Source organism: Agelaius tricolor, unplaced genomic scaffold (genome assembly GCF_023055355.1).
Source record: "Agelaius tricolor isolate 1412-34295 unplaced genomic scaffold, bAgeTri1.0.p SCAF_8, whole genome shotgun sequence".
NCBI lineage: Eukaryota > Metazoa > Chordata > Aves > Passeriformes > Icteridae > Agelaius > Agelaius tricolor.
Window position 1 is genome coordinate 12,791,670 of NW_027269268.1, and position 13,905 is coordinate 12,805,574.

General features: G+C 39.1%; 1 protein-coding gene across 8 annotated transcripts in view; it reads left to right on the forward strand.

Moving 5' to 3' along the window:
• Positions 1 to 13,905, forward strand: part of PDLIM5 (PDZ and LIM domain 5) — a 126,839-nt gene that overhangs the window by 70,027 nt on the left and 42,907 nt on the right. Inside the window, exons 4-9 of one of the 8 annotated variants that reach the window (XM_071431656.1) lie at positions 518 to 560; positions 1,821 to 2,188; positions 6,820 to 6,837; positions 7,125 to 7,297; positions 8,714 to 8,750; positions 9,369 to 10,391. In XM_071431656.1, the coding sequence (XP_071287757.1) occupies positions 518 to 560; positions 1,821 to 2,188; positions 6,820 to 6,837; positions 7,125 to 7,297; positions 8,714 to 8,750; positions 9,369 to 9,462 (733 nt within the window). In that variant the 3' untranslated portion in view covers positions 9,463 to 10,391. Of the gene's footprint in view, positions 1 to 517; positions 561 to 1,820; positions 2,189 to 4,803; positions 4,821 to 6,819; positions 6,838 to 7,124; positions 7,298 to 8,713; positions 8,751 to 9,368; positions 10,392 to 13,905 lie in introns of those variants that run through there. The other 7 variants (XM_071431658.1, XM_071431655.1, XM_071431650.1 and 4 more) reach the window with 7 other exon arrangements.

The following is a 13,905-nucleotide window of genomic DNA, read 5'->3' on the forward strand; positions in this document are numbered from 1 at the left end:
ACCTTATTTTTTGAAAACCAGAGACTGTGTAAAAAGCTTTATATTATTTAACTTGCCAAGTTCTTTGGGAGGATTTGTGTTATTCTAAAAGGAAGTGCTCTGTTTTAGGCCTGTGTATGGGCTATGCACTATTTAAAATATAAATACTGATAGACTGATTATTGACAAGAGCTGTGGAATTACTTGACAGTTTCTTGTGAAGGAATGAAGAACAGAAAGCAGATTGGAGTTGAAGTCTGAAGTGATGATACAGAATTATGAGTTTATAAATCTAATAGTACTTAATGCGAGATGCTAGACTTCTAACATTGTATCTGAAATGAATTCAGTTCAGTTTTGCCTTTTCATTGTATTAACAACAGTGTTGTAGATTTAACTTGAATACTTCTTGTTTCCTATAGAGGAAACAAAATTAAATATTTTATGTATGTATGGGTGGATGTGGTGAGTAGAACAGTGAAATGCTTAAACATTAAAGAATTAGTTTTTTACATTTATGTTTGTTTCTCTTTTCCAGAGTGACTTCTATACAAAAACCTGATCATTTTCATGTGACAAAGGTATGTTCATCATCAGAACGAAGAAATGTAGCATGTGGCACTAACTGTTACCCATCTGTCAAACCCTGTTGAGGATAAGCACTGGCATTCAGACTTTCATTATAACATGTTTGTTTTCCATGTGTTACATTGAGAGTATTGCATCATTTGGATCTTTGATTATTTTTTTCCCCCTCCTGAAAAAGAATAGAGAGACCTGGAAATGATTATCAAAAAGAAAAAAAAAAAAAAGGTGAATAAATATTATTTTCCAATTCTTGGAACCTTTTTTGTAAAGATATTGCTAGTGTTTTCCCTCTGTACCTAAGAGAGAAACAAGCAGATAGAATTTTTTCAGCACTGATTTTTAAAATTCTTTGTGGGAATTTGTTTATTTCAATGGACACTGAAATCTTTTCTGGTATTTGAGAGAAACCTATCAAAATACTACAATTTCAGAGAACAAGTCCCCTCACTTTCCTTAAAGCCCTGGAGAATTACTTGTTCTTGAGTTCTTCTAATTTTTTATTCTATGCAACAGTTTCAAAACCCTCTTTCTGATAAAAATGCTGTTTGCAAGCTTGAAAATACCTATTAATAGCCTGTACTTGAAAAGCCTCTCCAGTGGACATAATTAATGTGTAGTATATTACTGTTCTGCTGACCATGACCTTTAAAGGCCACGGTTTGGGGACAACAATGTTAAAACATAATTCCCAGCACAAAACCCCAAGCAAACAAAAAAATCAGATTTCTTGAGTGTATTATCTGGCTTGGGTGTGTGGAGACACTGGGGAGTATCAATGTGCTCTCATTCTGCTCTTAAAGGTCTTAGCAGCAGATCAGTGTGTGAACACTTGCACATTCCATATTTGTGTATGGGGAATGTGCATATCTCAAATTGGGTTTGAGACATGGAGTGTGGATTTTTCTACAAAGCTCTGGTTTTTCCCACATGACTTACCCGCTGGGTTTTGCAACAGAGCGGTTTTTCAGTTTCTTGTGAGTTTGATTTGTGGAGTGTCTGTTTTGGATATGCCAAGAGGAGCTAGCCTTGTGGAATTCCATATTGATTGTGCATGTTGGGATCATTCCCTCTCCTGAGATGCACGGCTCAGGTTGTTTTCCCATACATTTGGCCGCACTCTTGGTAAAGCTTGCTTCTGTGCTTCACGCCAGGTGGGTCATCTGCCCCAAGAGCAGCTAAAAATCCCTGCTGAGGAATGTGCATGCGTTTGGCGTGGTTTTGTGTGTCTCTGTTTTGTTTTTCATCCCACATAGGCAGAACCTACCGAAGTAGTTAAGCCTGTGCCCATTGCCTCTGCTGTTGCACCCAAAGCCACTGCCACAGCCAGCGTGGCTTTCAATAAGACACCGAGGCCGTTTGGAGCTGTAACCTCCTCCAAGGTCACCTCCATCCCATCACCGTCCTCCGCCTTCACGCCGGCGCAGGCGTCGGCCGCGTGTGCCGCGCCCGGAGTGCATGCTAACGCCAAGCCTAACGCTGAGCCCTGGCCGCCTGCGCCGGCCGCTCCTAAACCTGCAGTTCCTGTCCCACGGCAGCACGGCGCCGACGGCGCCCAGGACGCAGCCGAGGGGCCGCGACGAGGAGGCAGAGAGAACCAGGGGGAGAGTAAACAGCAAAATGGGTAGGTGGGATTTCTTTTTTTGCTGTGAGGGTCTTTCCTCACAGGAAAAAAGCCGGGCTTGTTTGAGGGCCAAGGAAAACGCAGCTCGGAGGAGTTGTTTGCTCCTCAGAAATTATTTTAGAAGTGATGCTTCAGAGGGCCCCAGCTAGACTTTTGGTGATGGTTTTTCTCACGAGTGACATGTCAGTTTATAGAGTGTCACGGCTAAATTGAACAAGGACCGTGGAATGCTTTACATGATGTGTTCTATCACCACGTTCTGGACCTTACAACAAGCCTGGTGTTAATTTCAATGTCCAATCTCACTGTGTATTTTGACACCCAATACAGTGACTGAAAGCAGCAGGCACTCAAAAATGCAGAGCAGTCTGTCAAGAAGGATCAGTGGGTGCTGTGATGGCTGGGAATGAGACACTCTGGAAGAACAACCGTGACCCTGGCAGAACCAGTAGAAAAAGGTCCCAGAAGGGAGGCAAAGAGACAGATATTTCACTAATTCTCTGCACAACACAGGAGAAGCTTTAAGATGTTTTCTAGGAAGCTGATGGGGTTAAGCGGGTTTTTTGCAGTGCTATAATATAAATACCTCAACTTTAAATTTGACCTTCACCCCAAACAAGCTATGCAGATTTAAAACATGAGTAATTTCCTTATTCAGGTAATTGTTTATGTCGAAGTGGGCATCAGAGACTGAACATTTAAGGGACTGTTAGAGACCTAAAAGGCTTTATCTAGTGTAGCATCTGACTAGTAAACAATAGATTAGTAAACAAAATTGAGCCCAGCAGCAGTCCTGGGAACTCAGACCTGCAGCAAGATTTTGCCTGGGGTTGCTTTGGACTCTCCCAGAAATTCCTGGGCAGAGTTTGGGAGCTGTAGCACCTCAGGGACTGGTTCCCAGTGCCTGCTGTGCTTGGGTGAGAGGAGGAGGCTGGGCATGAGCAGTCCCCTGCCAGTTGGCCTCTGTGACCAGCAGCTGAATTAAGTAATAAAAAGGGCAGGATTGGAACTGTAGGTTTCTCTTCAGTTTTAAGAATGTGAAACCTGGGCTTAAAAGCTAAAAGCTGTGGTTACTATTTCCTATCCCACAAAAGAAAGGGGCTGGAAGAATAGGCCTTGTGCCTCTCTTCTGTGATATTCTCTCAGTATAGAAAGTATACGAAGAACCCTACAGAGAGGTAAAAATCCGTGCCAACTAAAATTCTGACTAAATTGCAGTTTCAGTTGAGTTTCTTATGGGGTAAAAAAAACCTACTTCTTTAGGTACTTACTCCCTTTATGTTGTAGTATGAATATTTTCCATGTGTGGACTCATAATGCAGCCCGTATGCATTTTATATTGCACTGTAGCCATGGTGAACTTCCAGCCCTTTCTTAAACAGATGATGGCAGGAATCCACTCTGCAAAAAGTGAGTTCTAATTAAGAGATCCCAAGGACTTGCTCACTGCTGGTGCAGTTGTTGAATACACTTGGCAAACCCTCTCTTATCTTTCCAGGAATACTGTTTTAGCAAATAACTGTGTAAGGAGTATTCAAAAGCAGCAATTAGTACTGAAAAAGAGGAACAATAGCAACAAAATTAAGTCTCCTGGAAGGAAGTGCTGCAGGCACAGAGTAAGCACTTTACAATCAAGATGGGATGACTGGGTGAGCACTGCTATGTGCCCTACCTCACTTAGAGGATGAATAATACATCAAGGAGGATGAATAATCACAGTTGAGAGGTGAAGAAATCCCTGTCTCACTGTCAGCCTTGCAGATCTAGTTTAGAAAAGTTTGAAAACATTTCAGAATTGTAAAAACCTACTTTATTTTGCAGTCCTTCTTACAATATTGTGTTTGGGCTGGCTAAGTGTGCTGCAGTCCTAAAACAAAAACAAGTGGACAAACCCACTAAGGTGGTTATATTGGTCTGCTGCGACACTACTTAATTTTACCTATAAAAGTTAAGTTTCTGCAATGATGCTTGAATATCTCCCACTGCAATGATGCTTGAACATCTCCCAATTGAAAATGGTATCAATGACATCTATAAAATACTGCAAACATTGAAGTTTGGAATAATTGATCAGTCTGAATGAATTCCATTTTGTTTCTGTGGCTTGTTTGATTCATTTTCTCAAAACATGCAAAAAACCAACTTGTACGTTGTTCATAGATGGCACTGCTTAGCAAATGCAGTTCTCTAGACATGCACCTTGTTATACTCACAATTTCCTCTCTTCCTCTTGGCTTCCGTCAAAAAACATTCAGGATATAAACTATTTGACTTCAGAATGGGAAAGGAAGTTTAATTTCCCTTGTTTAGTTCTGCCTTAGAAAGCAAGCAATTTGCCTTCACTAGCCTATGTGCATTTGCACTTTTATCAAGACCTTTTTGCCTGCTCTTGCATGAAGATGTGCCTGCTGCTTAGAACAGGTAAGATGTGCACAGTCTTCACTCAGTTAAAGTTCAGCTGGGCTAAAATTTTCTCTTACAGGTTCTCTTGATGTTTGTAAGTTTGATTTATGTGATATAGGGCTTTACCAGAGCTTGGATTTGGAAACTCCTGTACTATTTTAAGAAGCAAAGAATTAATTAACACATCAAATACTTTTTTTTTTCCCTTGCAGATAGCAGCAGTGACAAAGTTAGTATCAACAGCACTGGACTTGAATTATGGTTATTTTCCTATTGGAATAACCAGCATGTATTCTGGTTTTGCAAAATTTCAGCTCTTACAGAGCTGCATATTTAAATTTTGCAAACAGCTTCAGCTTTTCTCAGTGTAATACATTATTTTATCTGCATTGGACATGAAGTGACTTTGCTTTCCACTGTGCTACATTTTGCAGCTCATTTTTATTCTACAAAACATTCATGTGGTGTTTGTGTGTACTGATAAATTCTTGGTGCAACTGTGGTTCATTGGTGTGTGTTGGTAATACAACTAGTAAATGGTGAAATACAGTATAAAGATAAAATTGCTTTGAGAACTGTGGAATGAAGGGCTGGATTCTGAATTGATACAGGAAAAAACACCTAACATCCATATACCCCGATTTGTGCATATTAGGATGATAAATCATTGAGGTTTTATTGGCTGCTCTCTTCTCCCCTTGCCTCAAGGCTGAGTTAAGAGTGATCCTGTCTCACTGAGGTTTCCTTTGTCTCTGGCACCACCTTGTTGCCTCAGTGAGTCATTACTAGTAGACTCTTAAGCCTTAGGGGAGACCAGTAGGACAAGAGAAGTCACCGCGATTTTTTTCTTTATACCACTTGGGTATATAACAAATGTGAAAGACTGCTTATTTCACTGGGGTAATTGCTAGAATGCAGTAAATTGCACATAAATTGCACATTAAGTTTTCATGTATTTCCACACCTTTAATTACTGCTTTAACTTTCACATTTCATTTTTGCTATTAACTGTTTAAGATGCTTTACTCCATTTTTCTCTGTTCTCCATCCTGAAATTGCCACTGCCTTTGTTTCTATACCTCTTTCTCTATTATCAACTTTGATATGTGATACATGTTCTTCACTAATATTGTGTGTCAATAAATTAAATCTTTTGATTTAATTTTGTACTGTACCTTTCATATTCTATCAAGTATTAAATATTTTTTAAAGCTTAAGTTTTTACTAATGCATTCCATTTAATGGGCCTGATTCTTACTTGTTAACAGTTAACATCATTCCTCACTCATTTTCCACCTTTCTTCCCCAGAAATACTTTGAACTATTAAAGTGCAGTGAGGAGGTAGTGTCAAAAATAAAAGTGACTTCTAAAGTTTTGTTGGGTTTTGATTTTTAGTACTTATTCGAAGTTTTATGTCTTAGGAGCTAGTTTTTCACAGTTTTCCTCCTGTAAATTGTGTAAAAATAAATGTACACTTAGCGGGTCTTAGAGATTAATGCTTTGGAATAACAAATGTAGAATTTAGGAGTAATTTCTATAGTTGGAGTTTTCTGTTCCCTTTTCCCAAATTTCCCAAACTGACACATTATTTACATCACTTACTGGAATCAAAGCTTTTAGATCCTGCACCCTTGAAAGTCATGCTAGTGCAAGGATTGATAATAGTCTTGATAATAATTGATAATAATGATAAGTCTATAGGTTGCTGTAGGGAAAGTTTCCAGGTGGAACAACCACCCCACTGCTTTTCTTTCAATGAGGGTATCTCCTCATTATGCCTCAGAACCTGGCTATCTAGGCTTTCAGGTGGCCTGGTTCTGATCTAGGCTTTGCCAAGTGCAAACCACTTGGGGTGTACTGGGTGGTCCTTGCATGTGCACACATCTGTGCTGTGCCCCTCGGGAGCCAAAGGGAGAATTTGTCAAGGGGCACCTGATCTGACCTAGGTAGACCACCCTGCTTTACCAAAACAAATTTCCCTCTCATCCCTACAGGGAAATCACCATGAGTTTAATTAAAGTATGAGTTCTGTGCAGTGGTTTTAGTGGTAGAAGGAGAGTATGGCTATTACTTGGACTTTAGTGCCCTTTCTCACAAAACTAATTAGAATAATTAGCTACATTTCTGTTTCATTTCAGCTTTCTGACTTTTTCTTCTTTTCTTTTTTTCATTTTCCTGTTCATGCTGGGAAAACTTTCTCTTGCTGTCTTACTCTGTCGCCTCCAAGGAAAAACCCGCCCAAACGGTAAAAGTCTAAACATGTAGATGTCTTGATAATACTGTCTTTTACTGTTTTGAGTGTTCCATCAGTGAAACAAGGAAAAATATTTCATTGGGGTTAGAGTAATTATAAAAGGCATGTTTGGTTCAGAAAACTGCATCTGTGTTTAGCTGGGCCTCAACTGCTGCCCCTCTGCATGGCAGCGCAGAAGCTGCCTTTAAATGCTGTGAGAAGTCGCCTGTGCCTTCGTGGCCAGAGCAAGGTGCTGTGTGCAGCCTTGGCACTCACTGCTGTGTCTGTCCCTGGCACAGCCCCCCACGGAAGCACATCGTGGACACCTACACGGAGTTCTACCACACGCCCACGCACAGCGACGCCAGCAAGAAGCGGCTGATCGAGGACACCGAGGACTGGCACCCCCGCACCGGCACCACCCAGTCCCGCTCCTTCCGCATCCTCGCCCAGATCACCGGCACGGATCACAGTGAGTGCCTCGGGGCGCTTGGAGCAACGGGCAATTCCCATGCACAGACTGCAGTTTTAAAGCTGGGGCTCAGGGGAGAGAGAGAAAGGGAAATATTGCTCTAAAATATTTCCCTCTAAATATTATTCTAAAATACATAATAAAGTAAAACCCTTCCATTACTAAGTAGTTCAGGATATATACATTGCTGGACATTATTCCGGATTGAGCTGAGCTAAAACGTTCTAGGTAAATCCTAAAATTTCCATTTTTACTCCCAAAGATATTGAAAGATTCATATTTGTTGTTTCTTCCCCCCCATCACCAAAACGGCAACATTTAATGCTTCAGAAAAATTAGGTGTTTTCTGGCATGTGGAAACTCTTTGTCAGTCATACAAAAGTATGTGATCTGTGATGATATAATCAATCAGAAACATAAATCCATAGCTCCTCAGTTTATTCCTGGGTTATGTTTCCACTCTCTACTTATGCTATGGTGCGCTTATATATATTGCTGGAGTGGAACAGGTGATGTGGTGAAGGTCATTCCCAGTCATATAATTTTATGCTAAAACTTCAATTGCATGTTATGCTGTCAGCCATAAGTCAGTGGCTGAGATTTGTAATTTTGTGTGAAGGCCACCAGAGGTGCCGTCATGGGCTTTGAGCACTCATTCTTCAGCTTTTCTGAGCTAGAGCTGCAATAATGTAGGCATTGAGGAAATTGGACCTCCTCTCCAGGGGGAGATTTGATTAAATCAGCTATTTCTAGAAGCTAGTGATAACATTTCCCAAAATAAGGGTTATTGTCCGTGTGTGATAAATATTCTGACTTTGGACTTGATTGTTTTGTGGTCCTGTGTTCAGTTCCCTTCATCAGTCCTTGTAAGGACAGAGTATGGGACCTGAACATCAAATAACATGTTGTCCAGTAAAGATGAATTTATCATGTTGACAAATGCTGTAAGAAAATTACTGCAACTAGATTTGCCAGCCTTAAAATCAGGACTGGGAATTTTGCATTATCCCTTGTGCAGACCTCTAGAACCTTGGTGGGAAATATCCTGGCTGCAAACAGACGCTTGGATTATCATCTGATATAAACCCACTGGATGTTCATCCAAAAGAAATACCTCTTAACTTCCTTTCATCTTCACCTTCTCAAATCACTTTTCTCAATGCCAGCATGGGAGAAGGGCCAGGGAGAAGGGCAGAGACTAGCAGAGCCACTTTTCAGCAGTCCTACTAGCAAAGGGGCTCTTGAAGTTCATGGACATAACTCCTGTCCATTGGGGTGGATTTAGACTCAAAGAATCCTAATGAGCCGTGTTGTAATTTGCTGCTGTAGTGAATGCATTGGCACAGCAGAGAATGTCAGTGTTGTGGTACAGTGTCTTTAGTGTCCTAGAAAATAAAAATTTCTCTTTCATTTCAGTGAAAGAACCAGAAAATGAAGCTGGGAAGAAGACTAAGTGAGTTTACATTTTTATTACTTTAATACAGTGCATGTTTTAATTCTTAACTTGTAATGTTTGGTGCACTTGTGTGACATCTGGGTGTTTTTAAAATGTTCCTCCCCTTTTTGCCTTTACTTCAGCATGTCAAAATCAAGATCTTTTTCTCCATAGGCAAACCTTTTTAAAAGCTGTTGGTGCAGTCCAGTAGTAATGTTTGTGCAGGAGTTTGTGTAGAGATTTTCTGTAAACTTGAACCGGTTTGGTTGCTTTACGAGGTCAGCTTGTGTTTTCTTTTTGCAAGTCTCATCAGGCATTTTTGATTTGTGAGTGTGGATCTGAGTGCAAGACATAGCTGGGAGGTATTGCTGTTGTGGCTGCAAGTGAGGGGTCAGCTGTCTCCTTGCTTTGGGATAAGTAGTGTTCAAAAGGAGCACCAACCTTTGCTAAATCTAATGGTTCTTGAAGTCAGTGAGACTTTCCTTACTGACTTTGACTAACACTGGATCCAGCTTTTTGACAGAGAGGAAGACAATGCGATAGAAATAGTGCATGGAGTTTGCATGCTCACTTGTGAAACTGCTTAAGACAAACTTTCTTTCTTTCTTATTTTTCTTCTATCACTTCTTTCCACAGGGAAAAGGTTCCCATCCACGTCCTTAGCCCCAAATATACAAAATTACGTGACTGGCACCACGAAGTCTCAGCACGTGTTCTTAATGTCCAGTGATTTTACCCAAGTTGCAAAAGCAAAATAAAAATACTTCCTTCCTTTCTTCTTTTCCATCTGCTTTGCAAAAAAAAAAAAAAAAAAGAAAAAAAAATGAAAAAAGAAAATGTGTTTCAGTAGCCTTTCTGCGAGAGAAATTCTAGCCTTTTCTATACTTTTCTAACACTTTCCTACTGATGTGTAAAAAATGAGATGAAATATTTTTGTGCTAATCATTAGTTGACAAAAAATACATATTTAAAACTTAACAACTTGGGTGGCTGAATCTCCCAGTGTGGGGGAGGAGATGGCTGTTTCAGTTCTTTTTTCTGACTGAAAGAAGTCATTTGCATTGCTGAGTTTGAGTTACTGTAGGCTGTTAGAAAGCAGGAAATTTTGATCAAATGAATAAGAAATTGTGTTACCTTGATTCTGGGGCTGGGGGAAGAAGATGAAGAGGGGATTGTATGCACTTATTTCAAATAATCGTACTTACCAGGAAAACTATCTTGGATTTCATTAGATTTTCAGAAGGTCAGTTTTAGAGTGGTTGTAAATGTTTTACAAAGTACAGCAAGAAGACAGACTGCTTTTAAGCAAAGAAAAGAAAAATTTAAAAAATTATTTTCCAATGCTTTGAATTGAAGTGAAAGCTCAATATAAAGATTCTGCTGCTTAGGCTAGTAGTATGTTAATGTTTTGGAAAACTTAAACAATAATTGAGCAGAATGTTGCTGTGTAAGAGCTTCAACATGTCTCCTAGCAGGGACAAGATTAGACAGTAGTATTTATTTATTTACAGAGTGAAGCTTATGGGCTTTCTTGTGTTTATGAAAGCTTCACAGCCCTGTGGTTCTCATGTAAAATAATGTATTATAGTAGCTACACATCCATTAATTTATGCATTTTGAAGCTTGGAGAGTATTTTAATAAAAGTTGCTTTTATCTTAGCTCTGTCTGTTTTTCTTTTGAGTCTCTCGGACTCCTTGAATATTCTTCTCTTGCATGGGGCTGACATTTCATAGCACCTTCACAGCTTATAGGGAGAAAAACAATTAAATCCCAGCTGCATAGTAGAAACAGTCTGAATTGTTTAAAACTATCGCAGTATTTTATTTCCTGATAATCTTAAAAATGGGGTGTGTGTTTGTGTTGTTGAAATTGACACGAGATTTGCAGGAATCAATAAACTGATTGAACCTTATGTGAGTAAAAATTATATGAAGTAAAGCTGGCTGTCGGCTTTTGCAGCGCTTGTTGAACCAGATAACATTTGAGACCTCAAACAAAGGTGATTGTGAAGCACATGTGAAAGCTCAGTTTCTCACATCTGCTCAGTGAGAACCATTGCAATTGGTTTGGGTTTCTGCAGCTGACCTACACACTCCTCTGATGCAATTGGTCCTGTGAACAGATGCTTCTGCAGAAGACTTGGCAGGGTTGTTTTTCTTTCCTTGCACAATGTCAGAATTTGAGAGGGCCTTTGGAACCATTTTAAGTTTGATTTTCCTTTTCAGATGGTTTATGCTGCTATACAGTACAGCAGTAGCTTATAGTATTTGTCATTTTATCTTTAGGAAAAGACAAACAGAAAATGGAGACTTCAGGTAATAGATAAGTTATCTAGCACTAACAGTCACCAGTGTGGATGCCTAACAGTGCACACATTTGCCCTGGTAATGATAGCCTAAGGGATGTCACCTCTTGCACACTCTTTGGGTTAACTCATTAGAGATAGTAGGGGAAAACATTCACTTCAATAATTTCACAGAAGAGTGTTTGGATGAGAAGTGCCAATCAGTTTAATTTCCATGCCCCTCCATCACATAACTTGGCAGTGAGTACTGTGTTACTAAACCCAAGTGTGTTACTGAGTGCACATACACCACAATATAATAATTTGATTATTGAGTACTGTGTATTAAACTGGGAATGTGAAGCAGTGTATTTAAATTGTTCTGCTGGGTTTATATCATTTCTTTATGAACAGAATGAAATGTGAGCATTTCAGAGACCATCAATGCAATGAAAACTGTGAAATGTTAGAAAGGTTATCACTTAGATTCTCTGTAAAGGTTTCTTTTTAAGGGCAAAATGGTTTGACCTTCAAGTGTTGAAGGAGATGTCCCTAGGTAATGAGAATATATTCATGTTGTTATTAAACTTAGCATTATGTTTATCTATCTTACCAGGTCTCATCCTTTTGAAGGGTGAGTTCCTATAGTGAGAAAAAGAAGAATAAACATACTCTAAATAATCAAAATAATAAAAGCCTCTGTTTTGAGTAAAATTAAACATAGACATAGAGTCTGTCTTTCAAGGATATGAAAGTAGTTTGAGAGAGACGGCCAAATTATTAGATTTCTATAAAGTCATTGTAAAAACACCACTAGTTCCACAAGCGGTTTATAAATGCATGAAATTAATTTCATTTATTGCTTCAAAGATGTCATCTCTTCACCCAGTATCCCCATTGCGCAGATCTTACTGGCATTCAATTTGGACTTTAGTTACTGTTCTCAAAAATGGACCACTTTTTCATTTGCATCTGACAAATGCCCTATCTCATGTCTGCTTCCCAGCATGCATCTGATCTTTGCGTGGTTTTTTTTTATATAAATGAATAAACTTAAAGTTTAGATATGTCCTAGAAATATCAATGTGACAATGAAATGAAAACTTCTCTTTCATCAGTGATCTTCAGTAAAATATCCCAATTTAATAATATTCAGCTTTTCAGGCAGGCATTGTCCAAGACAGATGTTCTGTGTGGTTTTTACTATTGTTTATTTGTAAACTGTAACCCACTAGGGATTTTTGTTTGGATAAAATAGATTTTTCTCTGCAGCAGCTGGAAAGACAGGATATAGAAATAGAAAGCCCTCACTGAAATATGTAGATTGCAGCTTTTAAACCACTTACTTAAAACTTAGAAAGGCAGTGTCTAGCCTTTGTATAAAGTTTATGTGATTTAGATTATTTCGATTTCTGCAGTACCCTATTTCCAAGGTGTTTGTTTTAAATGTTCACTTTCAACCATCTCCTTTTGAGCAATCAGCTCTGGATTTAGTTTTATCCTTAAATTGTAGAGTCAATTCATTGTCCTGAGTGAAGATTTTCTGGATTTGTAGTTTAGTTGATCCACAGTGACTGGAAAATATTTGTCCTATTCTCGGTCAGTCTTGAAACAATCTGTCATAAAATCATGTATTTACTTTTCTCTCCCCCATGTCATAAATGTATGTAAAGCCTACCTGTAGATCTACCTGATGGAGTAGGAACCCAGGATACCTGTATTAATTTGAATAAAAAATCCATAGCTACCCCGACTTTGGAGATGCCACCTGCACCAGAATTTCCATCCACACGTTTACCACCTTTGAGGTCTGCTCCCTGGTCATTTTTAAATCTGTTCAATAATTTTCAGCACTTAAGGGTCCCTATTCTAATAAGATACTTAATTCTGCATGCTAACGTAAGAAAAAAAAGGCAGAAATGCCTGCCCTTGTGGCTAATTTAGTCTGCTCAAAACGTGTTGTTGTGATTGCTCTCTACCGTGTAGTTTACTTTTTTGCGTGTTTTACAGTCTGGCAGATGCTTTTCTTCAAGTAGTTCTTTAAGAGAACATTTTTTAGATTATTTTTTCCTATAACTGAATCACAGAAAGGATATGAAAAATACTGAGAAATACCTAGTGTAATGTTCACAAAAATAACCCCACCAAAAAGTTGCAGCAAAAAGCCTACAAAGCTTTGGCGTGAATCCCACTATAGCACTTGTGTCACTATCAGTATTTTCTAAAGTTGTTTTCTATCACATAATATAATACCAAATTAATGTGTTCCATCTTTGTAAATGTCCAACACTACTTGGCCTTCTGAGTTTTAAAGCAGAAAGGACACTCTCAGCCTTCACTGGAAGCGTGATACTCCTTAAGTGCATTTTGCATCATTTTTAACCTCTCAATTGTATTTTACTATCAGTTTCATGGAATTTTTGGAGGTTTTTTAGGGTTTGGGTTATTCTTTTCTTCTCAGTTTACTAACACTTTCACGCACAGTGTTTCCTCTTCTGCATACTATTTTAATGTGGATTAAAAATCTCTTTCTCTGTGTGTCTTCACTTGGGGTTTTTTTACTGTGTATGGTGAAAACAATGCTAGACCAGAACCTGCAGCTGCTCTTTTGCCGATAGCAGATTCCTGCCCTGGCAGTGTCCCCTCTCCCAGACTTTCTGAACATATTGCTGCACCAGCTCCTGCGAGGTAAATCATTCACAGGGGTTTTGATTCAGTTTACAATCTATCCTCTTCTAGCCTGGGTTTGTCTGCCTTGGAGGAGAGAGGGTTGTTTGTCATTCACTTAAAATAAACTTCATTAAGCCGCTGTGACTAGGGATTTTCCTGGAAATGGTAGGAGAGGGAAGGAGAAAAATTAGATAAAAGCGAGGAAATTCATGAACCGT